The sequence below is a fragment of the Meleagris gallopavo genome, chromosome 3 (assembly GCF_905368555.1).
Source record: "Meleagris gallopavo chromosome 3, MGAL_WU_HG_1.1, whole genome shotgun sequence".
Classification (NCBI taxonomy): domain Eukaryota; kingdom Metazoa; phylum Chordata; class Aves; order Galliformes; family Phasianidae; genus Meleagris; species Meleagris gallopavo.
This window is the reverse complement of record NC_139406.1, coordinates 48,410,900-48,435,144: the sequence shown is the minus strand read 5'-3', so window position 1 is coordinate 48,435,144 and position 24,245 is coordinate 48,410,900. Positions and strand designations below refer to the sequence as shown.

Sequence of the window (24,245 nt, the reverse complement as noted above, 5' to 3'; positions counted from 1 at the left end):
AGTCTGCTCATGATTCCTGCAGTACCTGAAGCTGCTTCTCAAAATAGAAAAGCATTTTAACTTGAGATAAGTTGTGCACATGTGACGATTTTGTAGATAAACTGCAGAAAAAGGTCACTATGGGGGTACTTAACAAAGGTACTTTGTGTTCTTCTGTAAACAGTTTTACATTTTTAAGTAACCAACTCTTATCTGTAACCTTTTCTGTACTGAGTTATGTGAAAAGATGGCGTTCTACTAACACCATTTAGGGTTCAAACAACGTTGATTAAGGAAAACAACGGCCTTTTAAAATTAAAGAGGTTCCCGAGATGCATAAGAGTTGAAGACAGAAGGTTACATTAGCTTTGTTTTAGAAAGCATAATTATGCCTTTGTATTTTAAAGAACATTTTTCTAGACTATTAATAGCAGCCTGTGATTTTTCCATGTCTTTTTATGTAACATGCTGCAGTACCTGCTCAACTCACCTACCGAAGCAATTAAACCATACTTTGCACTGTCACATCAGAAAGTGCTTTCCCTCTCTTCACTTTATCCAAAAAACATGCCAATGTTTTACAGTGCTTAATTACGGAAATGATATCATTCACTTGGAGCAATGTGGAAAACTACAAAGTTTGCTTGTTAGCTACCAAGTCCGCTCAACTCTGCCTATGTGCCAGGCATCAAAATGGAGTCACTTTTTCACATAGTTCTGTCACCTAACAAGGGCAGCCCTCTGTGCTGTGCAAACCAAGCGCACCCCTACAGACACGTGTGCAGCTCTTCTGTCAGCCCACATTTGCCTGGGTGGAACTGATTGCAAACTAGACTGAGAAAGGAGGAAGTGAGCCTCCTTTTCTGCTGGATCTGCAAGTATTAACTCAAGCACAGAAGCAACAGGAAAATAAAACTCTTTGTCCGTAGAGAGGTGTGACTGACAAGGCACAAAGAATAAAGTTGGTAAAGAAAAAAATTAAAAAAGATGCTTTCAAGACAAGACATGATCTAGTCCACAGCTGCTCTCAAGCTTGTTTTATATTACATCCTTTAGACAGGCTGAGCACAGTGGGCTGGGAAGGACAAGTTCCCAAAACACAACTGTAAGCATGAAGGTATGGACTGTATACAAGGAGATGGCACTGTCCATACAGATAGCATACACGGTTCAAGTACACCTAGAGGCAAAGGGTCTTATGAGAATCATAAGACCCTTTGGTTCTCTTTTTTCCATCTCTTCATGTGTCAGATGAAAGCAGACATTCTTTCATGTCCTTCCTGAAGGACCCTACTCTCGGTCCTTGGGGTGGTGAAGCTCTGCTCTCCCCTCCTCCAGCACCATGTGCCCATGAGAATAAGACTGAGCAGATCTACCTCCAAAGCAGGCTGGCAATGCAGTGCTGCTTGTACCCTCTGAAGAGCACACTATCATGCTGGGGCTGGAATTTCTTCTGCTAGCAGCTGGGAACAGGCTGTTCCAGAGTCAACTCTATAGAAAAGCAACAGTAATAACATCTGAATCTTTCATCATGATGAAATTAAAATCCAGCCACAGTGCCAGCATGTCTCCCTGTCTGACAGAAGTACATCTCAATTCAGGATCTCTCAGTACCCCATCTCTCTACTGGTTTCTTAACTTCCATGTGATCTAGTCTCGTTGGAGGGCTAGGACCTCTCCCTGCACTTCCATCCTCCACAGACACCAGAACTAAATAATGCTGGGAATACTGAAGCCTACTGCTGCAAAGTGAGCAGCATTAACTTTTTAGTCCTCAACATCCTACCCAAAGTCCAGAGAAAGAAAATAAAGCAGAATATTTTCTCCCATTTGTTCCGTGAATCTCGTTCCAGTTGAATGATGTGGTGCAGAGAGAAGTCAGCATAGTGTCACCTTACAGCTTTTTCCTGTTACACAAAATTAGGGGATTTTTTCCTCCTTCATGGGAAGATTTATGTTTCTTTTAAATGCTTTTATCTATAAAATGATGTTCTTACAGCTGATTTGTCTTGACAGCACTCAGATTTGAAAACCTAATTACATTTGCCTTGGCAACATGATTACCTGTAGGAACACCAAAATGCACTCCATAGTTGTCCCACTGAGGAGTTATTTATAAAGTTATCTACCTTTCTATTTTTTTTTATCCCACCAATATTATACAGAAAAGTCCATAATAATGCAAAGATTTATTTACAGGCGTAACTTTGTGCACTGACCCTTGATTTAACTGAGTAATTTCATTCATACATAAATGCATACTTAAGAGCTTGCAGGATCTGGGGTCAGAAAGAACATAAAACTCCTTTTGCCATCCAAGACAAACAGGAAAAATAACACATTTCAATTGTGGGGAGAGAGTCTTTCTTTCCCTAAGCCTCAAAATTGCTAGTCTAATTTATAATAACATGGGGAAAAGTAAAGTAAAACTGCTTACTAAGAACATTTGATGGTCCTTTATATTTGTATACAGGGCAATGGGGCAGTTTTTAATAAATAGATAGCTAGATACATCAACAATCCTTAAAGAAGGGAAGCGAGCCTTTGTTTAACTTTCCATTCACTTCTAAATTTTCCATAACAGAAAACTTTCCTTCAGCAAAAACTCTGAAACATAGCCACTAAGAGCAGTGTTGACTCTGAAACACATCATTAGAACAGAAAATACATTTAGCATTCATGACAGGAAGGCAGTTACTACACATAAAACACAGTAGCCACTGTAGAGGAACCTCACAGTTCCTTAAATACATACTCTTCTAAATCTGCATACTGCATCCTGAAAAGCAAACCCTAAGATGCATGCCAGAAAGGTTCCCAAAAGCATCTCATTGGCACATCATGTTTTCTCCAAGCAGCAGTGAAGTTTTCCTCTCCTAACAGATCTTATGAGTTCTTTACCGTGTTCCTGCAGCAAATAAAACTTTGCTAAGACCCTCTTACAAATCAAAAACTTCTCTGCAAACTGCAATCCGGTAGATATATGATAAACAATGTGATTTCCATTTCCTAGCAATCACATCTTACAAGCTGGCAAGGGTTTATCAGTCAAGTTACTAAGGCAGCCAGCTCTGTGCCTCACTGCACCTGCTGTGTCACCATGCCTGCTGTGTTGTGGCAATCCCACACTCCTCAGAGGACATCCTGTCTGTAGAACTGTTTGCAAGAAAGGACTGCTTGTGTCCTCAGAGGTACGAGAGTATGTCCAGACACAAATCTTACGGGTATTTGTATTGCTCAAACAGAATCGGATATTTAACATGGGGTAAAAGTTTGTGCCTACAGAAGTTGCAATGCAGAGAAGTTCCAAAAAATATAACTGAACTCCTGTATTTTCAGATTAAACTATACAGATAAGCCTTTACAGCTGCGTAGTGGAGAACTTGACTAAGAGACAAAGAACAGCTGAAATAAGGAACAAATAAATCATGGTTTGGTTCTGAATTGCTGTTCACACTTCTTATCTTTACTTCACTGCAAACTCCCCACTCTACATAGACTCCAGAGAGCCTACCTGGCATTCACTACTCTGAACTCAAACCACAGAATCTTCATTACTGGAGATTATTTTTTTTTTCTTCCTTTCAAACAGGAGATTTCAGATAACATATTTGTATTTTGGTTGTTTTCAACTGCTCCAATCAAAGCTATATCCTCCACCAGAATAATTCACAGTCATAATAGCTACTGATTAAAATATACTTACTATACAAAAGCTGTCATCTAACTACTGTCATTATCTCATCTACCTACCAACCATCAAACTATGCTCCTGTGATGGTCTGGGGGGCTGGTGAGTCACATGGATGCCCAAATGCTCACCTCTCCACCATGCTTGCAGAAGTAGCATTTAGCAACTTAACAAAATGGGCCAGCCTGCCTGCCTGAACACGAGCTTTCCTGATAAAAAGAAAGGAACTGAGCTGGCTTTAGGGTCATTTCACTTCAAAACCTGTCAAGCTTTGATACTTTCTTTCAGAGACTGCTCTGCATTTCTCTGTCTTTACAGATGACTAATTAATGCTCTAGTAGTTGTGTACACTATGTTCTGTCCCAGCTCCTCTTCTGAGTTGACAGCAAAGAGGTTTTTTTTCTTGTCTGATGAACATTATCTTTCTGATTGGTTGAAGATTTTTGGTATTATAGTAAAAGTCAAAATATGCCAGAGCAAACTTCCGAGCAATTTTATTTAAAGCTCTGTGAATTAAGGAAACAAGGCTGATGCAGCTATGCTGTGCATTGGCATATGCATCCTCCTATCACTGTACTACAGTGACTTCTGAACCACTGGTCAGCCTCAAATGACATTTAAATGGGACAGTGATTCCACATGTTCTAAGGAAGCAACAGGGAGAGGCTCAAACCTGTGCCCTGACTCCAGGGAATCACAGAACGGTTTGGGTTGGAAAGGATCTCAATGCCCACCCAGTTCCACGGGCAGGGCTGCCACCCAGCAGCTCAGCTGCCCAGGGCCCCATCCAACCTGGCCTTGAGCATGTCCAGGGATGGGGCACTACAGCTTACACGGGCAGCTGTGCCAGCCCTCACCAACCTCTGAGTAATGAATTTCTCCCTAAAGCCATGTAAAGATTAGAGATGGGTGCCAGACTGTGTGGATGCTGGGCTGATCTCATTTAGCACATGCACAGCTCAGAAAGTAAATGGGGCTTTATGCTTCCTTCACAGGGCCCATGAGGAGCCTGCAGGCTGGGTGCACAGGAACAGCAAGTCTTTTCCTGGCCTGCAGTGCTGAGAACAAGCCACAGCAGGACACTGATGCAACTACTCAAACAGCCCCTTTGTGCAGAATCTTAATCCCCCTCTTGAATATCCCTTCTTTGAGGTGGCACAGGACAGCCATTTAGCCTCCTGAAATGATGACTGAAGTCACCAAAGCATCCCCTCCTTCAGAGGCAGCAATGATCAGTGTACACAAGGTCACACACCTATGAAAAGACTTAGTTCAGCATGTGCACTTTCCATTCACTTCTCAGACCATTAAATCACTGTTTTCACGCTGTTCTTGTCTACATCATTCTAAAACTCAGGCTGCCTGAAGGGCTTTAGGTTCAGTGAATAACAGAGCCTCAATTGCACACAAAAGGTCCGATGCAATTCCAGTGGCTCACAAGCCAACGCCTGAGGCTGGCATGACTCCAGAGGGTGGACAGTGCCCTCCACTTCTCTTCTGCTCCTCCTTTGGGACTCCGCCTGTAACACACTCATTCCCAAGCTCTTCTTTTGCCCAGCTCTGCAGTAAAACTGAGGTGCTTCCTGGAACACTTGTAACCAGTGAGGCCCACAACAGCCAGGCAAGTCTACAATTTCAGCACCTCTCTATTATGTCTCTTTGGAAGATGAATACCTGGCCAAAACATTACTATTTTTAAATACTCCAATGCTTTCACGTCTCCAATGCGAGTCTGAGTTTGTGCATAACAAAACTCTGGCAGTGAATGGAAAGCTGAGTGAGGAAATTGTCTCCCCTCTGCATTATCAGAGCTGAATGAGACAGGAGGTGGAAGGCACAAGCAATTTCTAATGGGTAGAAACAAATTGAATCTTTACAAGCTTTAATAATCATACTTTAATTTCAGAATTAGTCAGGAAATTAGATTCGTTCTGCAGGTCGATACATTCTGAAGATAAATCCACTTGAAGCATGGTAGCTTGAACGCCTTTTCTTACAGAATCCCCCTTCCCCCAGCAATTACTCAGCAGATATCCCTTTCTGTTGCCAGATGCTCTGAGTACAAATTCTCCCTCCCATCTGCTGTCATAGAGTGACACAGACAAACACAACTGTAAGCACTGCTTAAACTCCAAATCCACTCATTGATTTGTTTCCTTGGCAAAACCACACTGCTTCCTGACAACCTGAGCCACTGGGAAAAGCTGCACATAGAAAAGGAAACTTCACATATGGAAGTGATGGTATTTTTTGCAAAGAAAATAATGGCAATAAGAATCATAGGCATAATGAAAAACAACTGAATGGGGTGATTACCCAACCTCCCGACTCTGTAATGATTTTAAACCAGTGTTGTTGAAATCTTGTTCTACAGAGGTCCTCACTAATTGAGATGAGGCTATTAAATGAATTAATTCAATGCGAAACAAAACGTGGCACTACCTGGCCCCAGGTTCTACCACCTAGCTGCGACAAACTTCTTCAGCCCCAGACAAGAGCCTTAGGCATCAACAAGCCAACTCCTGCACCAGTGTTTTTCCCTTTCATGTAATTACATACCAGCCTCCAAGCAGCTCCACATTCCTCCTTGTTCCATTTTGTGCCTTGTGAATATGCACAGAGCTCAAACCCAAACCACGTTAATGATAACCTTGTTAAATATAAACCAGTCCGCAATTATACAAACTGCTAACACAAACAAAAAAAAAAAAATCAGGAAGCTCCAATTGTGCATCAACAATGGTTTCTGAAAACTAAACAAAAACATGATGCCCAACGGGGTAACAGAAGGTGGTTCTTTGTGCCTAAACGCAGAGGACTGCTCTGTCAAATGACACAAACTCACTTCCAAGCCTGCTGCAAGGAGAGCATAGGGGTGGGAAGAAAGGCAGCAGCCATACACACGAACTACAGAAATCTGATTTTCCTGGCAGTTGCTCTATGCCCTCACGGCTGTCTCTGGGCAGTCTCTGCCATGCCAGGCCCCTGCCACCCATCCATGCCTCCTGCAGGGCAGCACAGGCTGCAGGAGCACCTGCTTTGAGGCCAGTGCCAGCCACGTGCATGCCTGTGATTTACCTTTGTGTAGCACTGAGCACAGCACAGCAGCATTTCACTGAGATGGGGAGCAAAGGCTGGGCAAAACCACTGCATGCATGCTGCCATCCTACCCCTTCAGCTGTCTTTTTCTGCTGTTTAATACATACATGTCCCAAAACAGAAATAAATCTGTCAAACACAGGCCGAGGCCTCTCCCAGCCTGCACATGTGCCGTACCACAGCCACCAGCATAGCCATGGGGCTTTGGATCTCTGGTCTGCAGAGAAGGGCAGTATTACCTCCCTGTGTTCACTCTGAAAAGCAGAGTCATGGAAGGAGGAACCCAGAGGGTGGCAAGCAGGGACATAACAAAGTAATGAGAGATTGAGGAAGAAATGATGCAGGTGTGACCACGCATCACTCTGGGACCGTGAGCAGGATGCATGGGTGCAAGAGCAGTCACTACAATAAACACTCAGACTCAGAGAGAAGACAGGCTGTAACCCAGCGGTGAGCTGTGGGCTGGAAGGTAGGAGTGACACCTGGGGGGCAGCACCAGAAAGCCACCAGTAGACCCAGATGGTGGGTGAGAAACAGGGAGCACAGCCGAACCAACCGCTTCCCAAACGCCTGGGATTTCTGCAAGCCAGTTGGTTCTGAGAGCGATTTTTCGGCGGCTATCCATGCTTAATTACCCTTACGAGCCCTTGCAATAACAACATGTGACTCAAAGCCTACCTATGTGTCCGAGGGAGAAACAAGGAGGGAGTGTGGCGAATGGGGAATGTGGGAGCGGCAGCTGATGCGGGCTCTGAGCGCGGTCCCCTCGCCTCCTCCAGCCTCGGACGCCGGAGAAGCGCAAGCAGCTCATTTTGCACCCGCGCACCAAGCAGCCCATACGCATTTGCACATTTCTACACACGCTCGCAGCTTCTCAGCACAAAGTCTCCACTTTTCGAGCAGGTGGGATGAGCTCGCCTCGAGGCAAAGCAGCCCTGCGGCGAGCGGCAACCCACGGGCACACCTAGCGCGGGCGGCCGAAGGGCGTCCCGGGGAGACGGCAGCGCGGCCCGCCCGAGGGGACGGCGACGGGCGCGCCGGAGAAGCGCCGCGGTAGCGGGGAGCCAGCAACCCCGTCGTACGGCCCGCGGACGGGGCTCAGCACCTGCCCGGCCCCGCGCCCGCCCCTCCCCTCCGCCTCGCCCCCCGGCGCCGCTTACCGGGATCGCTGCAGCTCGAAGGCGGCGGCGGGGCCGGGCTGCCCCAGCTCGCAGCCGCCGGGGCCTTGGGGGCTGGCGCGGCCGAAGGGAGCGGGCAGCACCCCGGCCGTGAAGGAGTTGAGGCGGCCGCGGCTTCCCGCCGGCCCTGCGGCGCCCAGGAAGGCGGCGGCCGGCACCTGCACGGCGGCGAACGCGTCCTCCTCCTCGTCCTCCTCCTCCTCGCGGGGCCGGGGCGGGTCGGCGGGCGCGGCCGGGGGGCTGCCGAGCCGCGGCGGCGGAGCCTGGCGGGGCCTGGCGGCGGCGGAGCCGTCGGCGCCCGGCGGCGGGGGCCGCCCGTCGAGGGAGATGCTGGTGAGGAAGGAGAGCGCGGCCTGCCTGCGCCGGGGGTCGCCGCGCAACGGCGGCGGCCCTTTCCTGGGGCACGACTCAGGCGGCGGCAGGGGCCCGGCGGCCGCGGAACTGCCCGGGCTGGCGGCGGCCGCCGCCATTGTCGGCCCCCTTCCCTCCCCGCTTCTCTCCCGCCGGCCGCCGCCTCTCTCTCTGCCGCCCTTCAGGCCGGCGGGCTAGCGGGGCGCGAGCGGGCGGCGGGACATGGGTGCCGTCGGGGGGGCCACCGCCCCGTCGGGCCGCATGGATGGGAGCGCGGTGGGGCTGCCCTCCACCCGGCCGCGCCGAGCCCCTGCCGCCCGCCCTGCCCCTATTTATGGGTGCAGCCGCGCGGCGCAGCGCCCCGTGCAACAACACGGCAATCACGTGTGGGAAACGGGGAGCTGGAGGAAAACAAAAGCCCGGCCAGCAACCCGGAGGAGGAGGAGGAGGAGGAGGAGGGAGAGGGAGAAGGGTGGGTCTCCGCGAGCTCCCTCCTTTCAACCTCTCTCGGTGTGCTTTTTTTTTTTTTTTTTTTTTTTTTTTTTCCTCCCCCCTTCCCTCCTCCTCCTCCTCTTCTTCCCTTCCTGGATGCGTGGGGGCGGGCGGGAGCCGGGGGAGGTGGAGTCTGTGCCCGCTGTGCGCGGCACGTGGCCCGCCGGGCTGGCACCGCTATCCCTGCGGGTCCTGGGGCGGTCCGGAGAGCGCGGCTCCCTCCTGCAGCATCCCACACGCTTCCCAACCGCTCAGCCCCATCCCTAACCCCGCACTTTGGAGTGAACGCGCTGCATCCCTCTCACCCTCTCATCCTCTGCCCCGCAAGGTGCGCCTTCCCCACCATCCCAAAGCAACGGCCAGCCGACAGGGCCGCCGTGCTGCCCAGTTTCCCTGCTCCATCCCATCAGTGCTGTTGTCTTGTGATGGTAATTTCATCAACGGCTTATGTAAGGGTTGGATAACACAAACACCACAACATATGGTTCGTGCGAGATAGCAACGTGTGCTCCATAAAGCGTTACAATGACTTGTGTGATATTCCCCTTACAGTCTGTGGATGATTTACAGCCTTTCCAAGCTGTCACAAATAGCGTAACGTCCCCTGTGATTCGATCAAAAGTTTGCTAATTTGATAAGCAAAATGGATTATTTGGTTGCAGTGGGAAATCTAATGTCATTACTGAAGGAAGCGATGGACTTGCTTCTGCATTCCTCTCAAAATTGATCTTTTGAGCATTCAGTGACTTTAGAATTGGGCTCTGTGACAGGTTCGTTTGTGAAGGTTTGGCCCTTGGTGCCACTAAACCTTGCCTGTAAGGCCCCACTGTCCCTGGAGCGCTGCAGCATCCTAGTGCTGCATGGGCAAACTGGGCAATCCGAGCAGGCAGTGCTGAGCAAAGGATGGGAAATGTTGGGGAAAAGAGAGTGTTTCTCAAATCCCACTTTCTTCTGGATGGATTTTGAGGTGGGCATTCCCAGTGCAGATTGAGGTGACACTTTCCTAACAGATGGCTCTGGTGTGCTCACACTGCGGCACGTCACAGATAGATGGGTTGGGTGGGAGGTGGCAGGCCTAAGTGTAGGCTCCCCTCCCCAGCGCAGAGCCCAGCTGTTGTCACCCACCCATTGGGAAGATGCTCTGCACTCCTGTGATTGCATCATACCCTTTGAAGTAATGCAAGGAAACGCAGACCTGCAGCCTTCATGCACAGACTTTTCACCCCTTGCATGTCTGATGCGATGCAGCCAGTGTGTGTGCTTTGCTCTGGAGCCCAAAAGCTTGCTAGGGCAACTGAGTCTCAGAGCATATTTTCCAAAGGCAGCCTCTCCCAGGTGACAGGCATGTGAAAGAGGACCACCACCTCAGTGCTGGGTGCAGGTCCAGAGGCTGCTCTAACTCGGGGGCAGGTTTGATGTGTGCAGAAAAATGCATTCCTTCCACTAAGTTGCTCTTGTGGTGGGATAAATATTAAGTGTTATTTGGTACTGGAGGCATAACCTCTGTTGTACAGCTCTTCCAAAGCTGGAGAAAAGCGTCAGCCCACCTTGTGCACACTTGTGTCCAGGCGTGTTTTAGCACCTGATTTGACAGTGTGATGCCTGGAGTCAGGGGTGCTCATGGGAATGGTTGAGCTTATTGAACCTCCTTGCATCAAAATTAGAGGGGCTGGGGAAACCTGTTATGTATTTTGATTGTTATTTAGCTTTGAAAATATTTATTTTACTGTTTATTGTTATTTAAATTACTACCCAGCTCTTTCACCCCATGTGACATTTGCGGCATGCATATTCGTGCCCATCAGTCCCACTGCCTCTGCAGACCTCCAGAAATGCCTCTGTGCTAAAATAAACAAGCTGCCCTGTGGGTGCTGTGTATGTATGTGCTGTCTTATCCAACAGCGTTACTGAAAGGGATTAAAACATTCCTTCCTTTGCACAAAATAATGAACCCATTTTGAGAAAGCACCATGCAACAGAAACATGACTTTCGCAGTCAAAAGTAAAGCTATATTTGTTAATAAGCAGGGCACCAGAGTACAGAGATAATTGGCATGTTAGAAATACCGGGCTCTCTAGACCTATTTATATGTTTAGTAGCAAATATAAATGGGTATGTATAACCTAAGGTGAATGTTCTTTTCCAGTTCCTTGCATCCTTTTGATCTGTGCTTAGCAAGGCTTTAGGTGACTCCATGTGCTACAGGAGTCCCACTTGCTGGCGGTTATGTGGAAATGTTAAACAAATTGACTGCTGGTTGAAACTTTTTTTCTTTGATGGCGAGCAGTGGTGGACTAGAGGAAATAGCAAAGTTGAAAGGAAAACCAAAAATACATATTCTGGAAACTTGCTTCTGTGACTGTTTTTTAAATCATTTTCCTCTCCAATTTGTCTTCCAACCAACCAGCTCTACCCAAGTGCAAGCAAATGTTTTTATTTCAGAGGTCACAGACTTATGTAAGTGGCTGGACAACAAGTGGTAACAGGAGTGGTAGAGCATGATAACTTTTTTACCCAGTGCACAAAGAGCTGGAAGAGAGACTCATCAGCTGTGGGTGTTTGGAGACAGTGAGGAACTTGGGGTGACACAGGTGAGTTCAGACGCTGGGTTTAAAGATGTCAGGGAGGGTAGAGGGAGTTTGGACAAAAAGTGAAAGCGCAGCAATTTGCTACTCTGAGAAATGAGCCTGTAAAAATGGTGCCTCTGCTTTCATAAGAAAGTGAACCCAAGTGGGGAAGCCTTATGCTGTTGTGGTTTTAACATCTGCTGTCTCGGCTTTAATATAGTCAGTGCAAAGTCCTGTTGCAACGCAAGGGTGAGAGCAAGTGTAGAAGGCCGCAGAAGCCGAAGCTGTGTTCCTGGATGGCTTGCCTCCTCAAACTGAAAAAATTTCACTTTGTAGAGTTGAAAACTTTGCCTGGAGCTTTAGACAGAGACAGGATTTGTACTGAATTGAAAGTTAACTCTGTGAGACTAACTAGTCCTGAACCACCAATGTGAGTTGCCAGGGCAGTGCTCGAGTGTCCTCAGTTTACTGTTTGTGTGCTTTAGTGATAAAAACAGGCTTCTCATGGTCACTGACACTTGTTAGAGCTGTGGAGTGGAGGCAGCTAGTGGAAGGAAAAGTAAATGTGATTCTCTCTTGTAGTTTTGACAGCACTGTTTTCTACCTGTCAGGATCAGCCTGGTAATGCTGTTATACAAAACTCAGCAAAGAAGGCATCTGGAGGCAGTACTTTGTTGCTTCTGTAGTTGACAACAGGAACAACTGTCACCAGTGGTCATGGACCTCACTGCCAGGTCCCAGCAGATTTTCTCTAATCTTTGAGCACACTTGCTGTGCAAGACTTTGGAGGAACAACAAATATGCAATCTTACAAATGCTTTTTTTCTTCTCTTCCCAAAGTCTCTTTGTGGAATAAAATTGCATTTCAGTAGAATAAATAGTTGTAACATTGAAGGAAGACTTGGAATGTGAATTTAATAATCCTTCTGCTTAGAAGGAGCTTTTAGCAGAAATAAAGTAGAGAGAATTTAAATGCATTTCACTGAAAGCCGTAGTCAGAAATGGAAATTGGATAAGGACAGTACAAATTCTTTATGAAATATTAATACTGCATCTGGATAGTAAAGGCCTGTTCCAGTGCCAGACCCCAACCTTCAGTCTGTTGTAAATTTAGCCTGATTCTCAGAAATGCTAAGTACTTGCTTCCCATTGGAAATTTTTCAGGAGCCTGAGTGTTTTATTTCTGAGGGCCGCCTTTACTAATTGAGCATAAAAGCTTGATGCTAACCTGCTTGTCATCTTTGAAAAACAGATTTCCTGGAAGTGCATAGATCCACAGTTGTCTCTTATGAAGAACCTAACTTTATTTTCTTGTCTTTTTCTAAGGTATGTGCCAACAGTAGCCAGTGAACTTAAAACCAAGTTCTTGCATGGTGATTATAAAGTGGGAGAGATTTGTGATTGCCTAACATTGGAACAGCATGAGCAAGATCCCATGTGTAACTGGCAGGATGAGCAGAAGCAGATAGCCACAGCAAAGGTGAAACGTTGCCTGCACAGATCAGCTGACACGCAGATCACAAAGGCACAGAACCTCATTATTTAAGATGTCAGAGGTGTGGCACACGTGGTGTTGATGTGCCTGTTGTACTGCCTTGAATGGTTCCTGAGATCACCAGAAGGCAAGCAGTGGGTGGCAAGGCCAATTGGGTAGATATTTGTCTCTTAAAGAAATTGGGACATTCTAATTAAGTGGTGAGACCTGGAATCCATATAATTCCTCTGACTCACAGTACCTTTAGGTGAGGCTGGTGGCAAGAGCTTTTTATTAAGATGACTTAACATTTTCCAATGTAAGACCATGGTGTTTTCTTTGTTAGATCCTCTTTAGGCCTAACATTTTTTCAGGAAACTTTGGTCAAAATCATTATGGCAGCTCGAATAGCAGGAACAAGAAAAACACGTTGCTTCTACCATGTTAGAAATTCTTCTGACCTTTCCTTTGAAATACCCAAGCATGCTTGCACTGAAACAAAAATTTAGGAGGTGGGCTTCTGTGTCTGAAGTGGGGCTGGGAACGGAGGAAAGAATGCCCTTCCTATCAAAACGCACCCACCTCTGTCCTGTTTTAAGCCTTTGATTCATGTAACGTGCTCATGGTTCTAGCTAGAGACCTCTTAGTGCTTAGCTGCTAAAGTTGTCAGAACTTATGCCTTCCTTGAGCAAATTTCAGCCTTCTAAAGCAGCTGAGAGCATCCAGAGCCCAAGCCTACAAGGGATGTTCCCAGCTGCTCTGGGCTGTGGTGGAGGCAGCTGCTGAAATGCAGGTTCAGGACATGCAAGAGGTATGGAGGAGCAAACCATTTGTTTGGGCGCACAGAGGGAAGGAGCTGCGTCAGAAAGAAACATCATCCTCCCTTCTGATGAATGCATGGCAAGGGGGCTGAGGAGCTCCGCACTCAGTCTGAATTTTCCTTCCTCACTTCTTGGACGCTTGAATTTTTAAGGTTACTCCTTCATCTTGGGCTGGATTTGAGGATTTTTGTTGTTGTGGTTGTTTGTTTGCTGTATATACTTTGCAGTCTCTTAAAGACATGTCTTAAAGACAGGAGTTCTGTTTTTCTAGTTGCTGCTAAGATGCTGTCCCATACTGTAATGAGCTTGCAGATAAATAAACAAAACAAGGAAGGTAGCCACATCCAAGCTGCAACTGGAACGTAGCAGTTTCTGGCTCCTATTTGAGTGATTAAATGGGAACAGGGCCACATAGCTCCTCCCTTCACTTGGAAAACAAAAACTGTGGACACTTGTAGAGAAAACAACCCCAATCTCTGTCCTTGTCTTGCTGAAGTTTTCTTCTGTGGAATCAGAAACATCTTTGCAGTATCGCAATAAGTTAACATAGGTGTGAGATTCAAAATGGAGTACCCTTTATTCAGATGTGCAAATGTCCTGTGCTTCTAACAATCTCCTTAAGCAGTGACATAAATAAAAAGCGGCTTGCAATGGTAGTAGAACAGAACAAGACTGATGGCTAAAAATAACTTTTATACCATTTTAATGAAGTGACAGCTGTGATTTATTCCATTCTTTACCATTTCGAGATAATTTGGACTCGAGTATAGAATTGCTGGGTGTTAAGATTGCAGCAGGAAGCCTGGAAGAACATCCGTCATCGCCATGGCTTGTGTTAATTTTTAATCATATCCAGATAATTTTAAAACATAACTGCAGGTTTCTGAAACATTCATGTGAGCAAGTCTGTAAGTATGTTGGCTGCCTTGGGTAGGAAAATCCTCCAGTTCACAGGACAGGCTGACCAAGGAGCTGCGAGAAAGCAAAAATGCTGTTGACACCTACTGAGACACAGTCTTCAATGAGAGTAAAAACATTAAATAAGTAGCATCTGAAGTTCCCAGAGGGACATGCTGGCAGAGTGCTTCATTGCAGAGACTCTCACACAAGTGCAGCCTGACTGGAAACGTTTAATATACAAGAGAAAAAAAAAAACATTCAAGAGATACTTTTTTTCTCTTCTTGAAACTATTAAATTCAGGGAGTGCAACTCCAGTCAGAATGAAGGAGGAGAATGGAAAACTTTTGGTGGGGTGAGCTGAGGTTTTGCATCTTCTTAGTGGCGTTCTTCTGCCTCTGTGCAATGTGATACCTCACAAGCACTGTGCTTGGTTCACTCCAGAATTTCAGGGTTGAGTTAGTTGTCCAGCTCTGAACTCTGGGAGATCCTCAGCAGCAGGAGATTATCACTGGCTGGAGGAGATCAGAGGCAGAGCAGGCTCCCCTCATATCTACACAGGTGGCCTGGCCCATGGCCTCCCTTTCTCCTTTCCATCTAGGGAGACACAGGCCCTGCTGGATCCTTTGAGCAATACTCTTGTGTAAATATATGCCATGGGCAAATTTCCAGCATTATAATACCCAGCAAGGTCAGCTCTGTCTCTTTCCCAGGGCGGCCAGAAAAGCTGGCACAACACATTGAGGAAGATAGAAATGGCAGTGATCTTGGTGGGACTGGGGCCTGTCTTGGCCATAGGCTGGGTGGGGGGGAGGAAGAGCAGCTTTGCTCGCTGCAAGCCCCTGAGTTTCTTGAGTCAGGACTGCTGATGCTTCCATATGCTCACTAGAAGCACTTTCTGAGGGCCGTAGGATTCTCAGAAGTGGCGTAGGTGGCCCAACCCAGGCATGGATGCCTAAGAGACATGTCTGGAGGATGGGTTTTCTCCTTTGTCAGTGAGGGTTGTATGCGGAGGAGGACCCCTAAATCCTGCTGCTTGCCTTTGTATTGGGATGGGAGCAAATTCAAGACCCATCTGCATGCCTTCCTGTGTGACCTATGGTAAGGAACATGCTGGGGGTTGGACTTGATGATGTCTAGAGGGCCCTTCCAGCCCCCATGATTCTGTGATTCTGTGAAATCCAACCCTCATGAAGGACAGAAAATTTATCTGCAGAAGAATTGCCAAGGGTACAGCTAGCTGCCGCTAGGGGCAAGCCAGCAACTCTGCGCTACTCTGAGTAACCGTAACTTGCCATATGCTTATCTTGTATAAACCATCTGATAGCTAAACATTGGTCTGAATAGGATGCCTTTTCCCCTCAGGGAGGTTTTGGCAGGAAATTTTTGTAAGCAGACAACTGAAATTAAATTAATGGGAAAGTGGTCCCCAAGCAAGAGAGATCCAAAGTCTTCTGCCATCTCCACTCAAACTGAGTAGCACCTTCATGTAGTAGTCTTCGTGTTGAGATCAGTGGGGTTGTTTGAATAAATGAAGCATTTAAGTGTAGAAGAAAGTAAGAGAAGAGAGACTGCATTCAAATAAAAAAAAAACAAATTTCAAGTTTCCTTAAACCCCAAGGAAAGAATAAATCCTTTAAGCTGTGAAGAAGTTAACTACTAGAAGAATTCCATGAAATCAATTCTGAAGTTTATCACACAATAAAACACATTTAAGGGTCAGAAAGGAAATTGAACAGTTCAAAGATATGGCAGTGTGGCAAAACAGAACAGCTCTGCTAGAATGACTTTTTGTACATATTTGGTGTATCTACAGTTCTTTTGTTTTGAATCTCTGACACACTGGTAATTCCCTCTTCCAAAGTTCAGATCACTGGTTTAGTTCTAATTTACTGCAATGCCTGTTTTTTGTGCCAGATTTTCTTTCTGGGAGAAAAGTTAATGTTCAGATATACGCTGAGGGAAATTATATTTTGCACACACACACACACACACACACATATATATATATATATAATGTGTATATATATATATATAATGTGTATATATATATATATATATATATATAAAGTATACATATGCATGTTTATAGATAGAAGGATATTTTGTTTTTCCCTGCAGGGATGTAATTTCAACTGGATCTAATACAACATAATACATACGCTCAAACTAGAGCAGCTGCAAGAATATGCAGCAGAACTATTCTGCTGGCTGTTTTTGGAAATGCTTTAGCCATCTCCATTATACCAGCATGACTGCGTTCCTATGGGAACAAGCTTCCTCATAGCAAGAATCTTCCATAGCGAGAGCAGGTGACTCCTGTTAAAAACTTAGGGTTTGGCACCCAACTTAGTATTTTGTAAATGTCAAATATTCTGCAATGCTTTGTCTAAACTCATTTTCAAAACCAATTAGCTTTTTTTTTTTTTTTCAACTCTGTCAACGAGGCTAGACAAAATAAGCCCTGTTAAAATTGTCATTGGGAGTTATTAGATCTGCAATAGTAAAAGCCTGTTGCATCTTCATAGCAACTATGATGTTGCTTGAAGAGTTGCAAGCGAGAGGCAGCTCCCTTTCTGAAGGGCACCATACTGCAGCAATAAGGCTGCAGTAAGTTTTAATAGAACTACTGGTGAATTAAAGTAGTAACATTCTTTGTGAGGGGGCCTATTAGAATCTGACTTTGTGTTATCATCTGCCTTAAGTACATATCTCCTCTGAAGAAAGGTCTTGAGTTGTATACTGTGAGAGTATTACAGTGTCTTAGTGTTTACTTGCAGCAGGAACACTGCTTACAGGAGGGAACCCTAGAACTTTACAGTTCTCTCAAGAATGCCGTGGAAATAAAGAATTATAGGAGAAAAAACCCCATCATCCTGACTGATCAACTAGAGAATGAAGCAGTTGCTGCAGCCAGCTGAAAGCTTCTTTGAACCAGCGTTCTGAGCCTTCATACCTTGCACTGAAGCTGATCAAATATATCTGCTTTATTTTTAACTCCAAACTGGTAAAACTGCCAGCAAAGTATCTGTTGTGCGCGTAAGTGATATGAAGGAGGCAGAACTTAATCTGCAACTCTCTGCAAGCAGATAATGAATGAACATAGTTGGAAGTTGTAGCAAGGCCAGGACTCAAATTTCAAGGCAGGCTTGTAAGTTGTGGGGAAGTATGCAGTTAAACTAAGTCAGTTGTGCTGTGTATCAAGGGTATAGATGTAAACAAATTAGATGTAAACAAATGGAACAAAGATGTCAGAGTTGTGTATCCTCTGGTCTTGTCCTTACTCCTCGTATAATCACAGCTACAACTCCTCTAGCTCAATTCTCAGTGCTGGTTCATCTGTCTTACCTCTGCTGCCACAGTTGTGGCTTTCCTTGCTGAGGCTCTGGTCCTGACTGTGGTGAGCCATCTACCCAGCAAGGGTACCTCATCTGTGGCATTTCTCTTGCTCTCCTTAGGGCACGGTAAATTGGCCCTGAATAAGCCCCTAAGGTGCCTTAGACTCAGTGAACTTCAGGCACTTGTGGAAACTTCCAAGGAAACTGCTGGAGTAATGGTTTTGTTAGTCATATAGTATGACCAGGGCTTGGTGTTGAGAAATTGAAATACGTTTCAAGAGAGTCTGCTGTCTGCTCTGGTATATGCACTGCTGGTTCAGGCCCCATCAGCAGTTCACAAGCAGACCAAGAGTCCCACCTTCCCATAGAGTTTCACCTGACTGATTTTTGAGGGTAGAAGATGTTTTTTGTGAAATAGAAGTGAAGGAGAATGACGCCTAAAGAGATGTTTAATGATTGCAAAACTTAGTATTGACATTCTATCTAATGTCAAGAACCTTCCAGTGTTTCCAACTGCTCTAGCAATGACATGTTGTCACTTCTCTCTATTTTTGTGCTTCAGAAGATACAGGAATTTTAAACTGTGACACCTAACCAGTATCTCAGTGGAGACACTGTTCTGACAATAAGAGATGAAGCATATACCTTACCCTTGGAAACAACTATTCACAGTTGCTGCCTTTAGAACAATCATTCTAGCTCAAAGGAGAGCCATGCAGTAAAAACATGGGTGTGTTAATCTTTTGTGTGCTTGATAAGATGTGAATTTGTTTGCATAGCCATCTGCTTGCCAACTAGAACAAGGTGGGTTAAGGGTTATGGTGCTTTTATTGCTCTATATGGAGTAAACTTGGATACGGAAAAAAACAATGGACCACAAAGGCTGTAAGAATAATAAATGAAGGTAGAGCCATTTCTTCTTGGAACTTGAAATGCTTAAACTTAGCAGGCATGAGTTTCTGAAGTGGAGGTATATGGCAAAAGCAAGCAATGACAGTACTTTCTAATAGGATGCAAGCACTACAGAACAACAGGAGATAAGAAAGAAGAAAAATTGGCTCACCTCTTCCAGTGATCAGCAATGGCTCCAAAGGAGTGCAATCTCTGTCCAAAGAGATGCTGCCTCCTTGGCTGCTAACTCTTAAATGAGGGTGAGGAGGGGTAGATCCAGGCTCCACCCCTTCCGGTCAAAAAGGTGCATGGCTTGCACCTGAGCTCCCTGGGTTAGCCACTCTTCCTCAGCTGGTTCTCAGCAATTGTTTCAGGCTCTGACCTGGCAATTCCACTGCAGGATGTTTTTAAAGTGCAGCAAGCCAAGTGGTTTTAAGCCAAATGTGTGACTATTTGGGGAAATGGCTTGGAGAGTATCAGTTGACTCTACCACATGTCCTTTTAATTGGGTCTGAATGTTTGCAGTTCTGCCTCAGTTTGGAGGCCAGCACCTGGTGCAGCAGGGCACTGCAACACTCAGTGCTATGCAGGACAAGAGCTGGTCCTCTGAGAGGGGTTGGTAGCTGTCATAGAGGATCTTCTTTTCCCCTCCCTGTTCTGAGTGTTCTCTTGCAAGTGTTACAAAATGCAAATGCAACAGCACTGTGTGGGTGAAACCTAGAAAGCACAACTCTCTTAGAAGCTGGCTGCCAGTGAAGCATCCCAGCCTCATTTGTTCTCAGGATAAATGCTGTCTTGAAGAGTGTGCTTGTGTGCCCTGCTTTGTATAGGCAGATTCTTCTCCCCCTGTGGCAGTGGCATGGACAGCCTGATCCATGCCCACCGCCCTGTGGTGCAGCACCTGTCCCTAACCCCCAGCTGCCCCTCCCTTCACATGGCTCCATGCTGTTCCCTCGGACCCTGTCGCTGTCACCGAGAGCAGAGCTCAGCGCTGCCCCTCCGCTCCCTGTGAGGAGCTGTAAGCCACAGATGGGAGATGGCCTGAAGGAGGAGCAGGGCAGCCCTTTGCTGTGGATGCAGCAGAGTGGTGCTAGGCCAGCTCCCCAGATATGGGAATGGCTGGCTCTCCACCTGCCCTCCAGTCAAAGTTCTCTCCTGGAAGCAGATGCTGTCTCCAGTTCGGGAAGTGCTCTGTGCTCAGACTTTGCCTCCCTTGAAAGCTCCATGGCCCTGCCTGCACAATTGCTGATTTCAGCAAGGCTCTTTGAAGTCCATCAAAGCGGTCCTTAATGCCGCGTGACCAACTTAAAGGCTTTTTTCTTTTTCATCAGCTTTATGAGGAATAAAGCACATCTGATACAGAACATGGCAGTGCTTTCTCTTGTCTGGAGGACGGGTGCTCTGGCAGGACAGACTGCCAGAGGAACAATATCTCTACTCTGACTCCTTCTGACAGGACTGATGGAGCTGTTTTTCTAGAGAATTTCCAGCTAGGCTGTTCAAATAAACTCCATGAGAGCTTCTGCCTGGAAGCCATCATTCTGCCTCTGTATTTGCCTCCATTCAGTAAGGTTCTGTGACGTTCTTGGAGATCTCTTGCAGAGTTTTCCCCTGTGTGGCAGAAATTACCCTGTATACCATTCAAGAGAACTCTGGTACCTCCCATAATCACACAGAGCACTTGGAGGTGCCCTACCCCTCTGATAGTTACCTGAATGCCACCCATCAGCTCTATCACAGCCTTGAGTGAACTGGTTGATGCATTGCACTCTGTGTGTCGTTTGTGATTAAGTCAATAGGCAAGAGGGTAGGTTTTTGAGTATATTTTTTGTGTTTTAATTTTTTTTTTTTTTTTTTTTTTTTTGTGCCAAGTTCTAAAGTCCATGCTTAGGGCCTCGCATGCTCACATTTCCTTTAACTCTTGATAGGGGGAAAGAACTGAGTCGCGACCTTATGGTCTGAACATGAGCAAACAATCTGTTACAGTGAACGCATGCAGAGGAAAGAACAGCGATGATTCAAGGCAGCAGGATCCTCAACTTGAGATCATCATTTTTGTGAAGGCAGGGGGTAACGGCTGGCTGTCACCCACAGGATTATATCTTTCTTCTGTTCCTGGAGTGACCTGAAATGAACCTCTAATGCCAGCAGGGATAAATCCCAGGGCAGGAGGGACTGGGATGTCTGTGCCCCACTGGTCTTTCTGTGCCCATGCAGCCAGCCTGAAGGAGGTTTCTGGAGCCTTTGTGTTCGTGCTTGTTGTGATGTTTTTGCTATCAGGTCCAGAACATGGGGATTGAAAACCAAAACCATAGCTGAGGGTTCCCTGTCCTGCTGAAGATATAATAGAAAAGCTTTTCAACACAGCGCTTATTTCCAAGAGGTGCCTGTAGTTTGGTTAAAAAAGACTGTTGGATTTTCAAGCTTATTTTATGCTGGATTTAAAACCATGTGTTCTTCCAGGAACGCAACATGAATGAATGTGAGCTCTAAATTATGCTGCCCTTTCAATTAGAAATTTTCCACCGCCTATCATTCCAGGACAAATATTGATTGAACAGTCTGTGTGTGTGTGTGAAGCGTGGCCTGACACTCGGTGTGACCTTCCTCCCCTGTGCCTGATCACCAGTGGTGGCTTTAAGCTTCCTTTTGTACCAAAACCTCGTTTCATAACTGAACTCCCTGCTCTTTGGAACCTGAGTTTCTTCGTTTGTTTGCACAGTGAGCTGAGATCTATTGGGATATTTCTCTGTTTGATTTGGTTGTTAGCTTTGTTGCCATCTGAAATGACCCAGGGCTGCTTTGTTCAAGGCCATTTTTCTGGAAGGGTTTTGTTCTGCACAAGTTTGCGAGTATCACCCGTGTGATTTCTGCTCCATTGTGTGCTGCTTGCCTGCTCAGGGCCATATTGTGTTTGCATGTGTGCTTGGCTCCGCAGCTTTCAGCATCCACTGAGCATGGGAAAATGTCTTTCCACTGAGAGATTTCATCACTGAATTTTCATATCTACAAATCCTATAGAAAATTTTGTATATTTTGAGGTTACAAGAGATCAATTTTCATAAATCAAAGAATCATAGATTGGCTTAGGTTGAAAGGGACATTAAAGATCATCTTGCTCCAACCCCTGAATGCTCTTAAAAATATGAATGAAGGACAGCATTAGCCTTCCTCAGACTGTACTGTTCTTCGAGCAGAAAAAAAGACATATATTCCTGTTGCAATGTAGCAGGTTTCTCCAACGATGGACTCTTCAAAGGATGGATTTGGTTCCCAGCAAGTACTTTGCAGCAGTGCAATCTGCTTTTGCAGGGAGAGTCAGCACAAAGCCACCCTGTAGTCCCCATAGCATTGATGAACAGGGTGAATTTTATCCAACAGGCCTCAGTCTTTTTAATAAAAGCACCAGTTGGTATCACAGAATCACAGAATTGCAGGGGTTGGAAGGGACCTCTTAGATTGCTGAGTCCAACCCCCTCTAAAGCAGGTTCCTTATAGTCAGTCGCACGTATAGGCATCCAGACGGGTCTTGAATATCTCCAGAGAGTGAGACTCCATAACTCTCTGAGCAGCCTGTTACAGTGCTCCATCACTCTGACAGTAACCAATTTCTTCCTTGTGTTAATATTGAACTTCCTGCATTTCAGTTTATGCCCGTTGCCCCATATTCTATTGCTGCACACCACCCTCATCAATTTGATTCCCACACTGTAGGTATTTATATATAGTTATGTGATCCCCTCACAGTCCTCTTTTCTCCAGAAGAGTCCCAGATCTTTAGGTATCTTTAGGTGCTGCCGAGTTTTTAGGAAGCAGGGCTTATGTAGAGAGGTAAAGGGAGTCAGAATCACTGACTTGGCCGAAGATGGAGAAATGCAGGGTGCAGCTGAGCAAAGGCATTTCAGTGAGTCACTTAGGGACGCTCTTTTGGAAGAAAAGAATAAAAGTATTCCAATTTTCATTGTAGTTAGAATCATAGAATCGTTAAAGTTGGAAAAGACCACTAAGATCATCCAACCATCAGCCCATCCCCACCATGCCCACTGACCACATCCCTCAGTGCCACATCTCCACAGATCTACAACACCTCCAGTGACAGTGACCACCACCTTCCTGGGCAGCTGTGCCACTGCATCGCCACTCTTTCTGAGAAGAAATTTCTCCTAATATCCGACCTGAACTTCCTTTGGTTTGCTTTTCACAAACCCAGGGAGCAGTAGATAATGGTTCCTGTAGAGCGTAGAGTCCCCTGGATTCTGCCCAGGGGAAAGCTGGGGGTGGGATCTGAGGCCCAGGTGCATTTGTCTCTCATTCATGCCTTTACTAAAACTGCTGACGTGCAGGCCTGCAGCTCCCACCAAGGGCACACACACCCATGGAGCACACAGTGCTGCCTTCTGACCCCTGTAAGGAACAGTTACTTCTTCTCATGTTAACGAAAAATACTCATACTGCTTTCTTCTGAGATTATGGTTTGTACTTCTATATATAAAGCATATACATATATAAAATGTAAACACATGCACACACTATATATATGCACACTATATATATACCCCTCCCTCCCATCCCATTTCCTTCTCACAAACTAAACGTTCCCAGTGAGAGGACGGCAAATTTCCATCACAAATGCTTTTCCCCTGACTGTTTTTTGTTTTCTATGCTTGCGACATGAAAGCAGACATAATATTTTCATTTTGGTTCTCTGTAAATAAACAGAAATCTCATTTCCAGAAAGTGTTAGTGGAGCAAGTCAAATCCTGAGGCAGAAGAGCACCCTGGTTCTCTGCTGCTGAGCCCCGTTGTGTCCCTGGAGTCAAGCTGGAACCCTCAAGGGGTTCACAGGGAAACACGGACTCCCTCAAATTAAAGTACAACAGCTCGGTCTGGATCTGCTGCCCTGTTCTGTCTCCTTGGCTTTAAATTACCACTGGGGATACAGGTCATTCTGTGTGAGAGATAGAGCCTAAAACGAGGTGTTGGAGACAGTCTGTGCCTTCCCTGTGTCTTTTTCTAATGACAGTGGTTCCAAGCAGTGGGCCTTCAAGCAGATGTGCTGCTATTTCCATGGCAATCTTCTGGACTTAAAGAGCAAGGCTTTCAGATTTAAATGCTGGTACTAGGGAAAAGGGGGGCTTATTCAGGCTGTGGCCCTCAGTGAGTGCCGTGCTTGTGCATGGATATGGAACAGCTACTGCATTTGGGTCACTGCATTGACCGCTCTCTGGGACAGGCATATTACCTTGCTTGGTGTCCTGATACCGGCTCTGGAAATCCCTGCTGCAGGGATGTCTGCCTGTGAAATGGGCAGGACCACAGATAGGAGCAGCTGGAGCTTGAAAGTAGTGTTCTGGGCTGGGAATATACTGCTCCCCCACTCCCATGGAGCTACTGCGTTACCTACCCACCTTTGCTGCATTATGGGTTCGAGATCACTGTGTTCCTTCAAGATTCAGCTGGACATG

At 46.0% G+C, this 24,245-nt stretch overlaps 1 protein-coding gene across 2 annotated transcripts in view; it reads right to left on the bottom strand.

Moving 5' to 3' along the window:
* The window catches only part of CABLES1 (Cdk5 and Abl enzyme substrate 1), a 69,847-nt gene extending 61,086 nt beyond the window's left edge, over positions 1–8,761 (bottom strand). Inside the window, exon 1 of one of the 2 annotated variants that reach the window (XM_085220883.1) lies at positions 7,930–8,761. In XM_085220883.1, coding sequence (XP_085077009.1) covers positions 7,930–8,417 — 488 coding nt within the window. In that variant the 5' untranslated portion in view covers positions 8,418–8,761. The remainder of the gene's footprint in view (positions 1–7,929) is intronic. The other variant, XM_085220882.1, reaches the window with a different exon arrangement.
* Positions 8,762–24,245: the final 15,484 nt, after the last annotated feature.